The sequence below is a fragment of the Coenobita brevimanus genome, chromosome 27, assembly GCF_032717465.1.
Source record: "Coenobita brevimanus isolate Jiangsu-jjx chromosome 27, ASM3271746v2, whole genome shotgun sequence".
In the NCBI taxonomy this organism is placed as follows: domain Eukaryota; kingdom Metazoa; phylum Arthropoda; class Malacostraca; order Decapoda; family Coenobitidae; genus Coenobita; species Coenobita brevimanus.
Window position 1 is genome coordinate 22,531,852 of NC_136980.1, and position 20,858 is coordinate 22,552,709.

General features: G+C 40.1%; 1 protein-coding gene across 1 annotated transcript in view; it reads right to left on the reverse strand.

Moving 5' to 3' along the window:
• Positions 1–3,516: 3,516 nt before the first annotated feature.
• The window catches only part of LOC145394499 ((3R)-3-hydroxyacyl-CoA dehydrogenase-like), an 84,188-nt gene continuing 66,846 nt past the window's right edge, over positions 3,517–20,858 (reverse strand). Inside the window, exon 7 of the mRNA XM_080268346.1 lies at positions 3,517–3,608. Within this exon, the coding sequence (XP_080124472.1) occupies positions 3,517–3,608 (92 nt within the window). The remainder of the gene's footprint in view (positions 3,609–20,858) is intronic.

Sequence of the window (20,858 nt, forward strand, 5' to 3'; positions counted from 1 at the left end):
TACATGACAGTATTGTGATACCAACTCTAACGTACGGAAGTGAAGCTTGGACGTTGTTGGAAGGACACAAGTCAAGAGTGAGAGCAGTGAAAATGAGTTATTTAAGAGGAGCCTGTGGAGTCACATGGAGAGACAGGCTGACGAATGAGGATATAAATGAGCGTTGTGGTGTTGATGTGGATGTGATAGGAAGCGTTATGAGGAACACACTGAGGTGGTTTGGCCATGTGGAGAGGATGGAGGGTGAAAGACTGACGAAGAGAGTATATGTGAGTGAGGTGGAGGGGGAAAGAGGGAGGGGGAGGCCGAGGATGAGATGGAGGGATGGGGTGGAGAGGTATATGAGAGAGGGGTGTGAGCTGGGAGCAGGGGAGTGAAATGGCGGGGGACAGGGCGACTTGGAGGCGATTTGTTTGTGGCCACCCCAAACGGGATTGAGGCGTCTGGCAATAGATAGATAGGATATATATATATATATATATATATATATATATATATATATATATATATATATATATATATATATATATATGTGTGTGTGTGTGTGTGTGTGTGTGTGTGTGTATGAACAGCCTCCACACTGGAGCTTCCACTTGAGAAAGTTAATCTTGTGAGGAAAAGTAATACCAATGTTGTGATGAACAGTAGCTTTATTATACCATACATTTCAAAAACACAATCTCCATTATCAGTAAATCTAAAAGATTAAAAGACAACAATCAATGTCAGAAAAAATATAAAACACTTTATTCTACGATACATTACATAACATAACATAGGAAAAAATAGATGAAAATAATATTAAAGAGAGAAAGTAAAAAAAGCAGCAGGCTCACTTTCTACAAAATCATAATAATTGTACTATGGGTAACTAGAGTAGAAATTAAAAAAAACACAAAAGGCAAAGTAGGAGTTGACCCATTACAGTAACTATTTCGTGAATAGTGTGTGTTGCTAGTCGAACTATTAAGAATGGGTCGAAATCTATGAATCAAGATAGAATTGGCAATGATGAGCTCAGAATAGGACTGGAATTTAGTTAGTATCTTATAATCAATAGGGGAAAAGCGGTGATCATATAAGTGGGGATGCTCTCTGACAGAAGAATAAGAAGGTTTAGAAAGGAGCCTTCCAGTTCAAGTGGATTTAACTTAGTGCTGAAGAACTAAGAGGAGCAGCCAACGTGAGGTCGACCCCACTTGTCTAGGAAGTCAGCTAGATCATGAAAACAAATAAACATATTGGACCGAAAGTTTGTGGGAAGACAAGACGAATGTTTAAGAAAGCAGGCAATAGTGATCTTGTTGGTAAAAATGATCTTAAAATTAATAGCAATAAAGGATAATTTTGTTTAGTGTTTTTCTAATTTCGTAGGTTAAAGAAACCAAATATGGGCACTATGTTTATATGTATTCCTTATCGACAGTGTGAACAGGCTTGTTTGGGGAAAGCTTTTAATTTTGACGCATGCTAAGGAGTTTCTCAAAAAAACAAGAAACAATAAAACAAAAACAAAAGGATGAGGTACTCATTACGGGCAAAACAGGCTCTTAAGAAACAAATTTTGGAGTGGAAAGTGATCCATATGGAGCATATATTGTACGTCATTTTGAGCAAGGTAGTTATTCTGTTAATCTTAAAACTCTACAGGATATAACTGAAGAAGTTTGTGCTTAGGCCAGTGAAAGTACAGTAGGTTTGCATTAAATGCTTCAGGATAAGTGAGTAGAGTGACTGGCAACTAAAATGTAGGGGAATGGAAGGCTTTCATATTCTTCAAGTTCGCGAATGAAATAATAGGTTGGGATGTTGGGAGTTAACGTATTCCAAACAAGTTTAAGTGTGAGCAGGGTTGTTAAATTTAAGAAAAATTTCGTGGATGTACAGTCGGTAAATTAAGAAAGAAAGAAAAAGGGAGGGGGTCTTAAAATCACTGGGGACAGTTATCAAGCCATTCATTGTGGCAAAGAAAAGCTTCCGCATATTAAGGATCTAGTGTTGACTCTGCCACTCCACCTGTCTGAGTAAAACGTTTTCCATTAAATGTAAACGGAGATTGATGAGGCAGCTATCTTCATCATGTACAATGATTTTCTGTTCAAGCCTACTGATGTGAAAGTAGAAGTACTGGTGTTATCTGTGATGGGGCGAATCCTTTCATGCAGGGGAACATTGGCGAACAGGGATTCTTCATCAGAGTTAGTCAGGATGACTGGGTGGTCATAATATAGGAAAGTAACTTTGACAAACTATGCAGAAATTCTGAACCCTATATTTATTTCTGTATAGGAAACTGATCAGGCAAATCAAAACTTTTGTTCTAATATAACTGAAATTTCCTACAGATGAAATGATGAGTCTCAAAGCTATGTTAGGCTTATGAAATTTGTAAGCCTTGAATATAACCAGGAATAGAACCAGAAGCATACAGACTAAAGGTGCTACTTTTGTGTTCGGTCTACCGAGACATTTACATTATAGCATTCGGTTAGAATAGGATAGGACAGGTTGGGTTAGGTTAGATTAGATTAGGATAGGTTTGGTTAGGAAATGATACGATAGGTTAGGATAAAATTAGGTCAGGTTAGGATAGATTAGGATAGGCTAGTTTAGGTTAGGTTTAGTTAGGATAGGATAGGACAAAACAGGACAGGATAGTACAGAATAGGTATGGCTAAGTTAGCTTAGCCTCTGTCCTATTCAAACATAACCTAAACTATCCTATCCTGTCCTTACCTACCCCAATTTAACCTGACCCATCCTATCCTATTCCATCCTATCCTAACCTAACCTAAACTATCCTATCCTGTCCTGTCCTAACCTAGCCTAACCTAACCTATCCAATCCTAACCTATCCTAATCTAACCTAACCTTACCTAATCTATCCTATGCTAATCCACAATGTCCCAGTAGACATTTCGCTATAGTGTAAATGTCCCGGTCGACCATACATTAAAGTAGCTCTGACTAACAGTCACAATGTCATCAACTATATCTTTAATACTTCGTAGTAAACTGTTCAGTTTATCTTCATGGTTAAAGATGGTAAAAGAAATATCAGAATTAATGCCCTTAAACTTAGAGGTGTAACTGAGAATATGATTAAGCTTAAATTCATAATCATCCTTGTTCAAGATAATTACCACCCTTCCACTATCGAGAGAAGTAATAATTATGTCATAATTTTTGAGTGATATCAAATTTTACGATATCCATAATCCTCCTTTTCTTTCTCGTATTTATAGTGCCGTTTAATAACATTTTTATCTAAAGTAGATACATTATGCCTCAAAAAAGTCCAGTCTCCCTTGAAGATGTTGTATATACTTCTTTCAACCTGAGCATGATCTCTCAAAAGGTAAAAAGAACTCAACATAAGCAAAGAAAAGGAGAGAAAAATCCAGGCCTAACGACGAAACATCAAATTGATATCAATCGATCAGGTAATATACATAAGGTCATCTCTAGTCTTTCCTTAAGACCTTTTACTTGGGAAGAGAAAGATGTGTATGGTGATCACATGCCGTATCCTCCTGTCACCTCAACACAGGCTCCCACCATGTAGCTGCTTCGTTCGCTCAGCAAAAAAACCACCACTTCAGCCACTTCTGTAGTTGAGGAGAAAAACGTATAAAATAAAATAATATAAACATTTTCAAAACTAAACAAGTTTGTTAAGTTAGTTACGCGTGTCTGTTACCTACAGGTAAAAGTAAATCGAAGGTTGCGTGTGGTAGGCTATTCTGGGGGAATGTTTGGATGCTTTCCTTCAAGGTCACGCTGGTTTGTATTTGTAATTGTCCCTTGCCACTAAATACTACCCACACATGTTGGGTTGAGCCCCGACACTTGTTCCTTCAACTGAAATTCACTTCCTTATCAACTTATTCTTCCCCTGTCCCCCTCCTTTCTACCGACTTGGTGGTTAGCTACCGACATCTGGTTCTTTCCTTTCCGTCAAATAGGCTGTTTCATCGTTAGAGGGCAGCCTGAAAATTTAGACAGAAAATGATAAGTATGATAACCATGGAGCTTTGTAATTAAACCCATGATTTATCAGTCGTGTAGTGTAATTCACTTTGCTTACTTTTTTTTTTCCCTCAGACAAGCCTCCCCAAATGCCTCTCATCGTACATTCAGCTATCATCCCATACCTTCTGTCTATTGTATACCGATTGTGTCATTTCTACCCTCACCCTAACCTTCAAATTAACTTATCTAGCCCTGCTTTTGCACAGAAAACATAACCGCAGCTTCCAGAAATGAACACTAGAAAGGTTATAGTACAGAAATGCATTATCAGGCATTCAATCTATTACCTTATGAGATATATTCTTTACAAGTCAAAGGCCAGCTTAGGAGTGTACATATTATTAGAGTTACTACAAGTAAAAATAAGGCAGATGAGACCTTTCTTCTCCACACACACACACACACACACACACACACACACACACACACACACACACACACACACACACACACATTTAATGTGGATAAGAGTCATGTAATTAAATTTGGTAAAAGTATGAAAAGATCAGATTGGGATTATAAGTTAGGAAGATTAACCCTACACATATAAGAAAAGAAGGATCTAGGAGTAATTATCAATAACAAACTATCTCCAGATGATCACATCAGTGAGAAGGTACGAAACATGTATACATTGGATGCTGATATGAGAACAGCATTCACATATATAAATAAAGACATGCTGAGGAAGATAATAACATTATTCATTAGATCAACCGTGGAGTATGCATCAGTAGTCTGGAATCCTCATCTCAAAAAACACATAGATAAGATTGAAAAAGTACAATGGGCCGCCGTAAGATGGGTACCAAGCTTAAGGGATCTAAGCTATGGAGAAAGACTAGAAAGAATGAAATATTATTACCAACGCTGCAGGAGAGAAGGAGAAGGGGAGACATGATTATGCTATATAAATGCATCCTAGGGAAAGAGAAAATAGACATAAATGACTGTATATAATTTGGTGAAGCATCAGGAAGAGGACATTGCAAAAAACTGCAAAAAAAAAAAAAAGAGAGGTGATAAAGACGTAAGGAAATTCACTTTCCCAAATAGGGCAACTGATCAGTGGAATGCACTACCGAATGAAGTAATGTGTACCAAAACAATTCATAAATTCAAGGCTAAGTACGATAAAAATGGTTTAATACACGGGACAATAGGAGCTGGACTCATTCCTGTAAATATACACTTAGGTACGAACAATTAGGTAAGAACACACACACACACACACACACACACACACACACACACACACACACACACACACACACATCATCATCATCATCATCATCATCATCATCTTTAGTAAAGCAAATTTGGAAAAGTAAAGGGATAAAGGTAGAAAGCAGGATGATGATTTCTACCAGGAATTGGTTGAAATGGAGACGTACAATAAGCTGGTAGAACGGGTAGACAGATTAGAGAAGGCATTTTAGAGTGATATGGATGAAATTAAGAAGCAATGGTACATGCAGAAGGGGGAAAATGAAAAATGAGTAAAGGAGGTTAACAAGAAAGACACAACAACAGATGAACTGTCAGTTTAGGTGGGTTTACTTAGAAGGAAGATTAGTGAAAAGGAAAGCACAGTTGCCAATCACGATAGCATGATGGAAGAGTTCAGAAATGATACAGAAAAAATAAGGCAAGCAAGCACTCTGATAGATCATAGCAGTGATATTGAGGAGAAGCTAACCCAGGTGAATGAAACAAAGCAAAGCTATAAAAATGATGCGGAAACCACGTATGTTGAAATGGTGAAAGTAAAGAAAGACACAAGAGTCGAAGAACAGAGCATCAAAAAAGAAGTGAAGAAAATAATCCAAAACAATTCAAAATTGGTCAAAGATTCAGCAGATATCAATAAAACTGTAGTAATCACTGGCATAGAGAAGGAAGCTATAAAAAACAAGATTTCGAGAGAGAGACAGGAGATGGCAAATGTAATGAGCGTATTGAAGGACGTATCAGAGGAAATCTGTAGTTAAGCCATAGAGGAACACAAAAGGCTAGGGAAATATGAGAGAATAAGCCAAGGCCTAATAAAGTTACTTTCCAGAGTGTAAACATTGTGGAGGAGATACCAAAAAATTCAAAAAGACTAATGGAAAAAGAGGAATTCAAAATGTATGGATAAAAAGATGCCTAACTCAAGAGGAAATGGGATTACTAAAAGAAAAGAGGGAGGAGACAAAAACAAAGAACGAGGAGAGATGAGAGGAAGGACCACATTGTTTTACAAAGTACTTAGATTGCAGGTACGAAAGTGGTAAATAAACAGGAGAAAATAAAAATGAGGAATGTAGTAGACTCAAATCATGACAAGTATGTAAACAAGACGATTAAGTTGATGTACTCTAAAGTAGATGGAATGGTATCTAAATTATTAGAAATGAATGACTATATCAAAGAAAAGGAACCACATATTAACTGAAACAAAATTAACACCAAGGATATCAAATGATACCCTAAACCTAGAGGAACACAGTATATGGAGAAGAGATAGGAACTTAAAAAAAAAGAGAAGGAATTATAATATTAACAAAGAAAAATCTGCAAGTTAAAGGAATAAATCTAGAAACACCCTCACGAGGAGAACTGATTGCAGGAGAGATTAATACATCTGAGAGAAAAGTAACTGTGGCAGATTTATACGTGCCACCCAAATCTAACACTTTGGAAAAAGGCGAATATGAAGAGCTTGCAGAGAGAACAATTCAGAGTTTAAGAGCATGACTACATAGACTGGAGGAGAAATATGAAAGAATTATACTAACTGGAGATTTCAATACAAATGTAAACTGGAATACTGTACAGTACAATAGATATAAAAAGCCAGGAAAGCTGTTGGGACCAAAAGCTCCTGGACCTTGTGCGGGAGTTTTTCCTAGGACAACATGTAAAGGAAAGCACCAGAAAAAGAGGACTTTATGTACTATCGATACTAGATCTTATATTTACTAGGCAAGAAAGTGATATTGACAATATTATGTTTCACCCTCCATTCGGCAAAAGCAACCATGCAGTATTAAATTGCAACTTCAAGATTGCATATGACATAGTTAACAGTAACGAAAGTTACAAAAAGAGCCTTAACTACAAAAAGGGCAACTATCATGACCTAAAGAAATACTTTTTACAAATAGATCGGGAAAAAGAGCTTAGAGGACAAGATTGAGAGAGAGAGAGAGAGAGAGAGAGAGAGAGAGAGAGAGAGAGAGAGAGAGAGAGAGAGAGAGAGAGAGAGAGAGAGAGAGAGAAATTATGTGAACTTTATGAAATACGAGTCCAAAATTACATCCCTCAGCACAAAGAACCAGAAATTAAAATAATGAAATGGTTTATTAAAGAAAGTAAAAAATCCAAAAGAAATAAGAACTTGTTGTGGAACAGAAACAGAAGATACAATAATGAGAGGATATATAACAACTATAAACAGGCAAAAAACAAATACACAAGAATAAGGAGTGATGCCCAAAAACAGTTTGAGAAGGACATCACAAATAAAAGTATTGATCAATAGAAGCTATTTTACAGCTATATCCGAAGCAAAACCAAAGTAAAAGATAAAATACAATCCATTACGGATGAAGGGATCATCTATACACAAGAGAAAGACATTTGTGAAGCACTAAATAAGAATCTCCAATCAGTCTTTACAGAAGAAAATAATCTTGAGAGGGATGATATGGAACATGTATGCCCAAATATATTACCAGATATCCAAATATCAGAAAAAGAAATACAGGAGGAGTTAAGCAAATTAGACAAAGGAAAAGCAAATGGTCCTTACGAAATTTCATGTTCAGTGCTATAGGAATGTGCAAAGGAGTTAAGTAGACCATTATCTTTAATATTCAAGGAATCCTTAGGTCAAGGTAAACTATCTGATATTTGAAAGACAGCAAACATTGTTCCCTTATTCAAGAAAGGGAATAAACAAAATCCACTTAACTACCAACCAGTATCACTAACAAGTATTGTAAGGTACTGGAAAAGCTGATAAGAAAAGTTTGGGTAAACCATCTAGTAGAACACAATATGATAACTGAAAGGCAATTTGGTTTCAGAAAGGGAAAATCATGTGTTACTAATCTATTAACCGTTTGTTAGTCCTGTGGGGTATTCAAGCGTGGTTAGTCCGGTGGGAAGTTACATCACCTCAATACAAAAATACATGTAGTGTTACCAACATGTAAAATATATTCATACTGCCGCTTCAGCATATCTCCACAATCACTAATAAAAAGATTGAATACCTTGTAGGTGGTGTTTATTAATTTATAATAATAAAATACAATAAATTATAATATCAGTAAACAAATAACAAATGGACTCATATCCCTTTTGTCAGGTAAACACGCACAGGAAAATACATTTTGTGATTTTTAAAGTCAGTATGATGACAAACAATATGTAAAAATAAGAAAAAAAAATATATCACAATATCATCTAAATAGTTAGTCTGATGGCGTAACTGGACACTCCGGGGGGGGGGGGGTGCCCCTTTCTCTCACTCCAGCAGAGGCAGGACTAAACCAATCCACATGCTCCCTCCCCCCACTGAATCAGGAGAGTACTGGAATGGAGAGATACAGTATATTCGAATTACCGTCTAGGAAATATGAGCTTTTAAACAAAATTGGGGTGTCAAAACACCCCACCTGAGCTACTGTTAGAGAGTTGCAGAAACATTACAGAAAAGAGAAAGATGGACGGACAGAATCTATCTAGATTTCAAGAAAGCAATTGACAGAGTACCGCAACAAAGATTTTTATGGAAACATGTACCATCATGGAGGAATCTGAGGCAAACTGTACTGCTGATGCAAGATTTTCTCACAAAAAGGAATATGAGAACAGCACTAAGGGGAAATTAGTCATCAAGGAGGGAAGTGACTGGCGGAGTTCCACAGGGATCAGTGCTGGCACCAATTATGTTTTTAGTGTATATAAATGACATTGAGAGTAGTACTGGAAAAGAAAGCTATTTAATTATGTTTGCTGATGATGCAAAAATACAAAGGAGAATTATTAACAGACTTTTGTAAAGGGCTATGAGAAGAATTAAATAAACTTCATGAATGAAGTAATACATGACAAATGGAATTCAATGTGGACAAGTGTCATGTAATCAAGTTTGGTAAAAGTAGGAAAAGACCAGACTGGGATTACTAGTTAGGAAGTTAAACCCTACACATATCAGAAAGAGAGAAGGACTTAGGTGTGATTGTCAATAACAGACTATCTCTGGCTGATCACATAAGTGAGAAGGTATGGAATATGTGCACCCTGCTTGCAGATATGAGAACAGCATTCACATGCATAAATGAAGACATGCTGAGAAAGATAATAACATCTTTCATCAGACCAACCCCTGGAGTATGCATCAGTAGTCTGGAATCCTCATCTCAAGAAACACATAGATAAGATTGAAAAAGTTCAAATGACCATTACGAGATGGGTACCAAACTTAAGGGATCTAAGCTATGAAGAACTAGAAAAACTGAGTCTGCCATCTCTACAGGAGAGAAGGAAAAGAGGAGACATGATTATGCTATATCAATGCATATCAGGGAAGGAGAAAATAGACATAAATGAATATATAACCTCTGGGGAAGCATCATCAGGAGGACACTGCAGAAAACTGCATAAAAAGAGAGGCAAGAAAGACGTAAGGAAGTCTAGTTTCCCACATAGGGCAACTGATCAATGGAATGCACTACCGAATGAAACAGTGTGTGCCAAAACAATTCATAAAATTAAGATGTATGATGAAAATGGTTTAAGACACGGGACAGTACGAACTTGACTGATTCCTGTAAAGATACAATTAAGTACGAACAATTAGGTAAGAACACACACACACACACACACACACACACACACACACACACACACACACATATTTAAATTCATTTCCACCTAAACCCATGCTCACTACACTCACACTCTTTTTACTCTATAGTAACTTGTCTCAACATTTCCATCTATCCATTTTGAATACTGTGTAACATTAGATTAACAACAGGACGTGATACTAGTCACGAAGAAGTTCCATATACAGGATGCAAAGCCGTAGTATTGTATAATTCTTACACTGACGTACGTGAAGTAAGTCGCAAAAGGACGATAATCTAGGCCAAGTTATGGTAAAAGGACTACAACACCCACTGATTCTGGGGTGGGTGATAAAAGACAGTAGCTGAGTGAGTTGGGGGCAAAAAATTCCAGGATGGGCATGTTCATAACATGCCTTTGTATATCACTTGAATGAAATAATATATGGTCACAGTCATGGGTTTTTGATCAAATGTCGCATGATGAGGGTGGTATATGACCTGGTATTTACCTTCTCATAGCGAACATGCTGTACTGTATGATGTGGAATGGCAGAGCAACAGACAAAATATCAAGGAGGACCCTGCAGGATTAGCACAGCAGTCTGATTTTCCTGGCTATATTTACGATTACCAATGACCTTTCCCTGATGAACCACATACCCAGTATTTGTATACGCCGGTAGGTGAGGTTTTTGCAGGATACTTATAATTGGCTTTTCAAATCAGTCATTTTCACTCAGATTTTATTCAAAAGAATTCTTAGCGGAAGGTGGGGTGCCCACCATCCAGTCACTGCATGTAGTGCAACCTGCACGTGCCTATCTTAAGTGAAAAGACAAACAGTGTTATGTAATCCAGGGTCCGGTTGTGCAGAAGTAATTAATGCGCTGACTCTGCCAACTAACCTATACACAACGTCAGGGCAATCATCTGGCTCCGAAATAAGGCAGGATGAGAGGGTACCATAGTCGAGACACTGCGTGTTTACCTACAACCAGGTGAAGCTTAACGAGTCTTGCTTCAGATCTTTCAAAGTGAGACACTAGTGCAATATTGATATTGCCGCCAAATAAGACTTATCAGACTTAATTATTGTGTAGTGGATCAGTGACTACCTACAGGGGGCCTAGTGTGCCCGAGCTCCCAAATAAATCCCTTGCGTCCCCCCCCCCACTGGCCTTATTTGATATTTCGTATTACGTTCAGTGGAAGAGAGACAGAGGTTACAGCTTGGGTTCTTATTTTCTCTAACATTTTGGGTTACACAGAACCCGTGTTCAGATAATTTGAAAAAAATTTTTTTTTTTTTTACTTACCGACCATCGTGCCGAGTACCCCGGTCATTAACCCTTTAACCGCGGGTGTCATTCCAGAATGACAGTGACAAAACTGGACCAAACCGCAGGTGTCATTCTGGAATGATCGTGAATATTTTGAACACCGCGCGTTTTCCCGGCTCGCAAATAGTCTCACGCAAGAGTAGCTGTTGAGTTCTTTCACGCCAGCCATCCCACACCTCCCTCCTCCAACCCCGAGGGGGCCCCCCCCACCCCTGCCCTGACCTGCGTCAGTCAGTATCTGTCCAGCTCGTGCGTGATAATGGCGCTCCGTCCCGACTCATCGTCGCTCGCTTCCTCCTCTACAATGATTAGTGCTAGTGTTCCCTCTACCTCTACACCGGTAAAGGAACTGCCGACGGAGAGGCAGAAGGGGTTGAGCACTCCTGAAATTAGAACTGAGCTGGACAAAACTGTAAGTACTACTCTTGATTGTGGCAGTGAAAGTGACACACTCATAGCAAGCAGTGATGATTTGGCAGTGATTGGTGGTGAACCATTTTCCATTGATAGTGACAGTGATGAAAGTGATTGTGTTGATTCCCCCCCACCACCCCCAACTTACTCTGGGAAAGGAAAGGCTCCTATGGGCAAATCTGGTATTGCACGTGGGAAGGGAGTGAAGCGCAGGCTCACGTCTCCCACACCAGGCCCTAGTACGCATTTCCCATCAATTTCCCGTTCCCCTAGCCCTACTGCCCTCACATCATCATCATCATCATCTGTCGTGCCCTCTCCTCAGTCTACATCATCTGAGGAGTACGAATTACCAAAGCCTGCAAAGCGAGGGAAGGCAGGCCGTGCAGGCAGGCCTAGAACAAAGAGGATGTGTGGCAGTTGCAGGGCAAAGCTGGGCAATAAGTGAGGCGATAAGCGAGGTGATAAGCAGGGTAGAAAGGGTCAAGTTTCACCACGCACCAGGTCAGAAACCCCTCCGCCTGCCCCCCGCTCAGTTCCCTCACCCGCGCCACCCCCCCACTCACCGCCCCTGCACTCACCCCCCTCCCCGTTGCCTCCTGCCTCACCCACCTCCCGCTTGCCTCCTGCCTCACCTCCTGCCTCACCCATTGCCTCCACATCAGCTCCTTCTCACGGGGAAACAAGTGGAATGCAACCTGCCCCTGCCACTGAACCATGCACAGGGCAAGTGGATGCATTTGTTTGGTCTGACGGTGGAGATTTCCAGCCACACAATCCACTGTTTGATATGACAAATGCTGGAATACAGCCTGCCTTCCCATGCAACGCAGGTGATGAGTTTGTTGATTACTTCCTGGCCTTCCTTGATGATGAAATTGTGCAGCATGTCAGCGATGAGACCAATAGGTATGCACCTCAGTGTGCAGCAGAAGGGCTGGGACCTATTGGCTCACCAAAGCAAGTGTCGTGGTTGCCTGTCGGGATCAGAGAGCTGTATGTGTTTTTTGCACTCATGTTTTTGATGCCCCATATAAAGAGACATGAGTTGGAGGAGTACTGGCTCGTGGATGACATAACTACTATCCCAATATTCGGGAAGTATATGTCACGGGATCGGTTCCGACAGCTGCTTGGATACCTGCACTTCGCTGACAATGACACCCGTCCCAAACTGACCATTTGTGGAAAGTGAGGGATTTTCTCAACAGGATTAGGGATCGATTTATGCGATTTTTCAGGCCTATGCAGAAAGTCGTCATAGACGAATCCCTGGTATTGTTCAGAGGACGTCTCAAATTCATGCAGTACATCCCCAGCAAACGCCACCGCTTTGGGATAAAGTTCTTTGTGCTGTGTGACTGTGAGACGGGGTATATCCTGGATTTTGTCATTTACTCGGCTAGCACAATGGATGTGAACAGGAAAGACCCCCTTGGCTTCTCTGGCTCCGTTGTAAAAGTGCTGATGGAGAGGTATTTTGGTGGTAATCATGTGCTGTACACAGACAATTATTACACAGCACCAAAACTCTCCAAATACCTTGCTGAACACGGCATTGGCACTGTTGGCACTGTACGGAGCTATAGGAAAGAGTGGCCTAGTTTCCCCGAAGCATCATCATCATCCAGGGGGGATGTTCTCCTGAAGAAGTCAGACAAGCTTCTTGCGATCAGGTGGCATGACAAGAAGGTCGTGAATATGACCAGCACCATCCACAAGGGGGAATTGAAGAGAACTGGGAAGGTCAGCTACAGGACGGGAGAGCCAATCATGAAGCCTGATGCCGTCATTGATTATAATGTAAATATGAGACTTGTTGATAAGTCTGATATGATGATTGGCGAAATCGACTGTCTCAGGAGAAACACCCGATGGTACAGGAAGGCTTGCCTGCACATGCTCGATATGTGCATGCTCAACGCCTTCATTCTCTACAAGACACAAGTCGGGGGTATAAGGCAACCATCACTGAGACAGTTTTCCAAGACTGTCGTGCAGCAGCTACTTGCACGATTTGGTCAGGTGACGGCATTGATCCCGATGCGACACTCTGACACACAACCTGACCGTCTTGAGTGCTGCAATTACATGAGCCGGCACCAGCTTGTGAAATTGCCTCCTACAGCAGGCGGCAGGTTGTCACAGGGCCGCTGCAGAGTATGTTCTACCACCACACGGAGGCCTAGGACGAGAAAAATGAGCACACACCAGTGCCTTGAATGCCAAGTCGCTCTATGTGTAACTCCGTGCTTTGCCGAGTACCACTCTCTGAGTAAAAACTGAAAGTGACAGTGATATATAGTGATGCGACAGTGATGTGCTTTGCCAATAATTGTATAATGGATAATGTAGTAATAAGGGATATTTTGCCTAGAAAATAAAGGAAATATTGGCCAGTATAATAAGTGATATTGTAATAAGAGAATCTGCGGCACTTGTGGAATTCTGCGGCACTTATGTAATTCTGTGATGCGCCAGTGACGCAATATAGTAATAAGTGCATTGTAAATATAATGTATATTGCCCATATTATATGTAAAATAATATTAGAAGTTAGAAAGAATGAAAAGATCGCATGAAACGTCAGTGAGCGGGTGCCGCCGCAGTGAAGTGAGGCGCAGCCGCAGTGAAGAGCGGGCGCAGCCGCAGGGAAGTGCCTTTTACCTACCTCAGTGAACACAGAGTGGGTTTATCGTATGTACAGTGTTCATATATGTTTATATTACTATTATGAGAGAGTGGTTGGCATTAGGTACTGGTGTGTGGGGCTTAAAATAGTTATTTCACACCCCTCACTTCTAACGGCTCTCCCCGTCCTGTGAAAATCAACAAAGTCATGAAACCTACATCAATGGAAAGCTGAAGGTTAGTACTTTCTAATAGTACCTCATTCTTTTCTCTAGCTTTATTCTGTGCAGAGTTATTAAGGTTTAAAGGTTTGTTTACATTTGGCTGAAACTCCCGCGGGAGAGGACAGTCAGACCAAAACAATACCCGCGGTTAAAGGGTTAAGCCTATTTATTATTCATTTAAATATGTTACATTTTATTTTTAAATTTTGTTAACTTTATTTCGATTTTCTTGAGTATTTTATTACTAACTTTAAAACCAGACAAAAATGCTATTCTACACCGGGGCTGTTCAGCTGGGGACCCGCGGGCCAAACCCGATCCTTGAGCCGTTTTTGTTTGGCCATTTGACCACTCAGAAGAATGAAAACAATTAAGTAAACAAGTTTAAAACAGAAAGATTTTTTTTTTTCTTTTTATAGATGTATGTAGCGGAAAATGTAAATGCAAATAATATATGAATTTCTCGTTTCTTTCTTTGTATAAGTGTTTAGACAGAGGGGGAAAATAGAGGTAAAATACTGCAATGGCCTTTTGTTAATCGGAGTTTAATACTTTTACAGTAGTTGAATAGCCCTGCTCTACACTAACACCTAAAGACAAAAAAAAAACTAAACCTAACTACATATTCACACTATTTATACTCACAGTTAAAATACCTAGACAAACAGAACACCATCGACTGCAAGTGTGTAATGCCTGTTTACATTACGCACCTGCACTCATCACCTACTGACTGTCAGGCGAGGAACACGTATCAGTGTAGGGAACATCAATATACGAAAGAGAGCCAGATGAGTTAGGAACTGTTCCAGACATGTCATCTGTTGAACCTAATTAAGAAGGCTTAAACAGATACAAAACATTTAGATATGTACAGTACATAAAATGAAATACATGCCCAACAGAACACCATCAACTAGAATCGTCCAATACCTCAATATTGCACATTTGCACTCATCAACAGGGGAATGTCAGGCGAGGCACGTGGTTTATTATAGGGGTTATTAATACAACAAATAGAATAGTCAGTATTCATTTCAAATACGCCACTCTACTTAAAAAAAACATAAAAAAAACATATATATGCAAGTAGTAACATCACAGACTCTGACCAATCAAGTCTTCCTCAAGAAAACCATCAGTTTATCAGCCATAACAAGATTCCCATCACCAAAGATGGTGCAGTGGTCAAGAGGACATCTCATGTGCCGCAGTGACTTATACAGAAGCACGTTCATGTATAAATCACCGACATTGCAAGATGATATGACTGGTAAATAACACTGCAACACCGATATCACAGATTGATGGATATCTTTGTTTCTGTAAAAGACAAACTTGTGGGTAAGAAGATCGTTGTTCGTACTTAGACGTGCTATACCCAATTTGACTGTCCTGTGGACCTGAGATTTATGGAGAGGAGTAGGATGTGTTTGATTCGCAGCTGCTGATTGGATTACTCCTGTGTATTTGTGCTTTCTCATGCCATGAATTACAGTGCTTCATCTAGTGACCCTGATAGCCCGCACGCTATAGCTGTTCCCCATGCACTGAGCGCAGGTGAAAGCTCAAGTGACAGTGGGAGGGGTAGAAAACACCCTCGTTAAGTGGAGAAGTGGGGGAGCACAGTGGCAAAAACAAAGCGTAACTTAGGCCAGGCATACGTGAGCTACAAGACGAAAAAAGAGGTTCGTGCACGTGCCTTCAGCAATTCCTGTCGTGATGGTTGCTTTGGAAAGGTTGCTCAGGAAGGTGTGAAAAAAGTGTTCAGTGAATTCTGGACATTAGGATCGTATGATTCCCAGAATGTGCACATACAGAAAGTGGTTGAAGTGGTGCCAGTGAAGCGTAAACGTACCAAGGAAGCACACAGTAAGCACAGCAGTACCCATCAGTATAGTGCGATAGTGTATAACATCAAGACCCGGGTGTGCAAGGAAGGTTTCTTACCTATACATCCCATTAGAATTACACGCTTGACGACGGCATTGCATAAGGTAACTAGCACAGGCACACCTATTCCTGATCAGCGTGGACGTCATGAACCTGCCAACAAAATCGTTGGTAACAAGGTTCTATGTGTGAGGGAGCACATCAAGCTATTACCTGTTATGTATTGCCATTATAGCAGGGCAGAAGCACAGAACCGGAAATACCTTGAGTCGCATCTGACCACGGAGAAGCTGTACGTGGTATACCTGGAATGGCTTAGTCAAAATTATCCAGATGAGCAAATTGCAAGTCTGCATTTTTACTCTGATGTTTTCACTCGTGAGTCAACATCTCCTCTGAGCCACCGTGCACCGATACCTGCACCACCTGTGACACATTCGAGGTGTCCATCAAGAATTCGGCAGACCACTTAGGATGACTTCACCCAGAAGAAGGAGGCACACTTGCATATGGCACAGCAGGCACACGACTTCATGAAGGCCATGGAGTCGGACAACAACCCAGAACTTCGTGCTATTTGTGTCGGCTTGCAATAGACACTGTCCACGCCAAAAGTCACTGCTAATGTTGCATACTACAAGAGAAAACTATGGATCTACAATCTCTGCACCCACAACCTGAAAACCAACACCAGCACTATGTACGTGTACAAGCAAAGTGTGGGTGATGTGAAGTTGCAAGTTGCATAAAACACTGGATAGACGAGGAAAGTCCCATTGATGACTTTGAGTTAGTGGTCGTCTCAGATAACTGTGCTGACCAGAACAAATACATCAACCTGGTGCTGTTTTTCTTGCGTGAGCTGCACTCGAGGCGTCTATTGTCTATCAATCATGTCTACTTTGTGCCTGGCCATAGTTACATGGCCTGTACTTTATACACCTGACGATTATGCTTGGCACATTGCACGTTCTGTGGCTAAAAAGTATAAAATTGTGTGCATGAATCAGGACTTGTTTCTAAACTTTTTTGTGTTGCAGGCCTCCATCACCAAACGCCAGGCACAAGGTCGAACCTTCCAGGGCTCCCGGAAGCTCCTGTTCCGGCTTAGATTCCCGGAAAGTGTACTCATAAAGTCGGACTATGAGTACAATGATGACGTCACCGAGCTGCGACCCATGAAGGGTAGAGGAGCCTGGTCCCGTACCAAATTCGTCCATCTGCCATCCATGTTCGCATCCCCCCTCCGCCTCTCTGTTGAGAAGATCAGTGACCTGCAGAGTTTACTGCCTCTCATGCCCTTAGACAAGCGCCAGTTTTATGACAGGCTTGAGGCAGGCAGGGCTGATGACGTCACCACATCTGAGGAGGATGAGAATGAAGAATTGCTGGAATATTGCAACTAAGCCAGGGGTGGGTGGGAGGAGGGGAGGGACGGGAAAAAGGGGAATCATCATGCAACGAACACCACAATGACGACGTAAGTACCCGTATTTCTCTTAACTTTTCATTATTATTATTTTTATTATTATTATTATTATTATCAGGACCATTATTTTGATTATTATTGATTTTAATACTAATCATATTGTTATTGTGAGTGTGCTATTATTTTCTTTTACATGTTATTACCTTTTCATTATTACTTTGTCATTGTGCAGTGGTGAAAATTAATAATTTATTTTGCTGTAAAAAAAATCCTGAGATGATAATTATAATCATCCCAGGACACATTTAATTTCATGTATAACGTTTGATTAATGTTACCGAACTATTAAGACCCATACAAACTTGAATAAATTCAGATATTAAGGGGATGGAGTGGATCATGATTGACTTTGATTTTTAAATCTGTTGATCATTCTTATTATATATATATATATATATATATATATATTATATATATATATATATATATATATATATATGATTAGCTGAGAGTGTGAAGATTGTATAGATATGTGTTTCATAAATATCGTATTGTTGGTTGCCGAGATATTATTGATTTTATAAACTGTTCTATAGCTTCGTTTTGCGTTTTATTTATTTATTTTTTTTTTTATGAGCGTTTGGAGCGTTCTCCCGCAGAGCTGCTCTTAGCTTAAGGCTTTGTTAATAACAATAATAACAGAGGCACGAATAGACGTATAAGCTGGCAATCGAAATCAGAGGGCACATTCAGTTGACCACACATTAGGATCAACACATTCACTCGATCTGGAGCCATTGGTGTATATCTTGTGTAACCCCAAATGACGCCTGATGATGTTACCACAAAAGTGGTGGACCTCCGTCTCCAGCATGTTGGTCTACGGTGATGGGAGCCATGTAACAGCAAAGTGAAGGTGGGTGGCTCCCAAGGTGCTATATTTTTAAACACCAACTTGTCACAGTCACTGAGGTCCACACCAAGCTCCTGAGTCAATAAGTGAAGGCGCATGGCAGACGGCTAACGAAACCCCTGCATAAGACTGTGTTGTTGACGGACGGGGGTACAAGCAACGATGCCAATATCATTTTTTTATGTGTCCGAATTTCGTGTGAAGGAAATTGATGGTCTTGGCGAATACAAAGGGGAGGAACATTCGCCTCCACTTACATACTAGAAACACATATACACATCAAGGTTCCAAGACATATTTGCAAACATTTATTCTACGACATGCCCAATCTCTTCAATGTGGCATCAGATGTTGACCCATACACCTGTGCGATAGAATCCAGCTTAGATCTAGTAAGGGACTTATACACCATTAAAAAGGTTTTCTTTTGGGTCCCCAAGTAGTACCAGCTTGGGTTACTTAAGGACATTCAATGGTTTATCATAACGAGCAAGTAAATTATTACCATGAAATTTAAAGTTTAAACTGCGATCAAAATGGAAGCCTCAAAACCTGACAGAAGTTTGAAATAGAACAGGCTGATTATCCAAATTCATATTCAAATCAGGGATGTTACGAGTAGTGAAAACAATAGTGGCACACACAGGGATGGAACTCTTAAATCCTCATTGCAAGGCACACTGCTGGACAGAATCAAGGGCTGCCTGTATCCGCCCAGTCGAAAATTGTGCATTATGGGAAGAGTGCCATATTGCACCATCGTCGTCATAGAGTACTTAAGATCTCTTGCAATGGGAGCTGATGAAGAATTTCATTGAACGTAATACTAAACAAGTCCCAAAGAGACTGTATTCCACTTCGTTACAACCGGTAAACCTACCTGTTTCGTTACAACCGGTAAACCTACCTGTTAAAGTAAAGGAGATAATGTAAAGGATTAAAAGAAAATAGAAAATTGGTCATAAGTCGTCCATCTTGGATTTTTTCAAAATTTCAAAAAGACAGCCATCAACCTCCTATATAGCCCAACTATCATATAAAATGTGAGTAATATCCAATATATGGTTTCTGAGATACAGCGTGGAATGGACGAACGGATGGACATGGCTTAAACTAATATTCCACTTCGTGAGAAGTGACATGGAATAACAAAGTGGTGCTAAGCACATTTCTCTAAGCACTCTGTTTTCGTGAACAATAACATCCAGTGTCAACATACTGTGCAATTTGACACAGAAAGTTCTGTTCTTCCAAAAAAAAAAAGTTGGAAATATAAATAGGCATATTACCTCTTAAACTATAAACATGGCGTTCTATTAGTATACAGTATTCCCATGTCCTGTCATAGGATTTACTGATATCCACGAATATCATTATCATGGATACTTTATTGGCATATGACTCCGAAAGCCAATGTTCCAAATACTGTACATTAAATGATCTAGTGAATTTCTGTATTTACATAATCCACATTGTCTATTACTGAACAAATTCTTTGACTCTAAAATAAAATGAAGCCTGTTATCAACCACTCATTCCATGACCTTGCACAGCCAAGGAGTCAACACAATAGGATGGAATGAAGTGGCATTCATAAGACGACCAGCCTATCTGAGAATCGTATTATATGCACGAAGTGCCATGAGTTTAGGAACATTCAAATCACCCAAAGCTTAATGTATAAAATTAACAGCTTAGTCAGGCTGTCCTGATTAAGATGCTGGAGCATACCGTGCGTAATGGTATCTGCTTCGAGACTGGTGTCTTTACAGGATTTTAGGGCGAGGAGAAGTTCATCCACCATAAACTCTTGGTTGTACGAGGAGTAGTACGTCTTCTGTGGCAAGGACTAATGACGACAGTTCAGCCGTATATTCATAGTCTTGGAAAGACTGGTCATAATTAGCTGACGGCTTACATGAGAAAAGCTCCTAGCAAGGATTGTCACAGATGTTACTGTCCAACTGGAAAGCGATCATGGGGTTATAAGGGCATTTATTATTTAGTGTTTTTGTAGTCAACCAGACTTTAGTTTATGGGGTAAATCGATTCACCGTGGGCACAAAAGACCGCCAGGAGCCACGTTTAGCACTTCTAATTATTCTCCTTACATCAGGCCTTGCTTGTTTGTTTGCA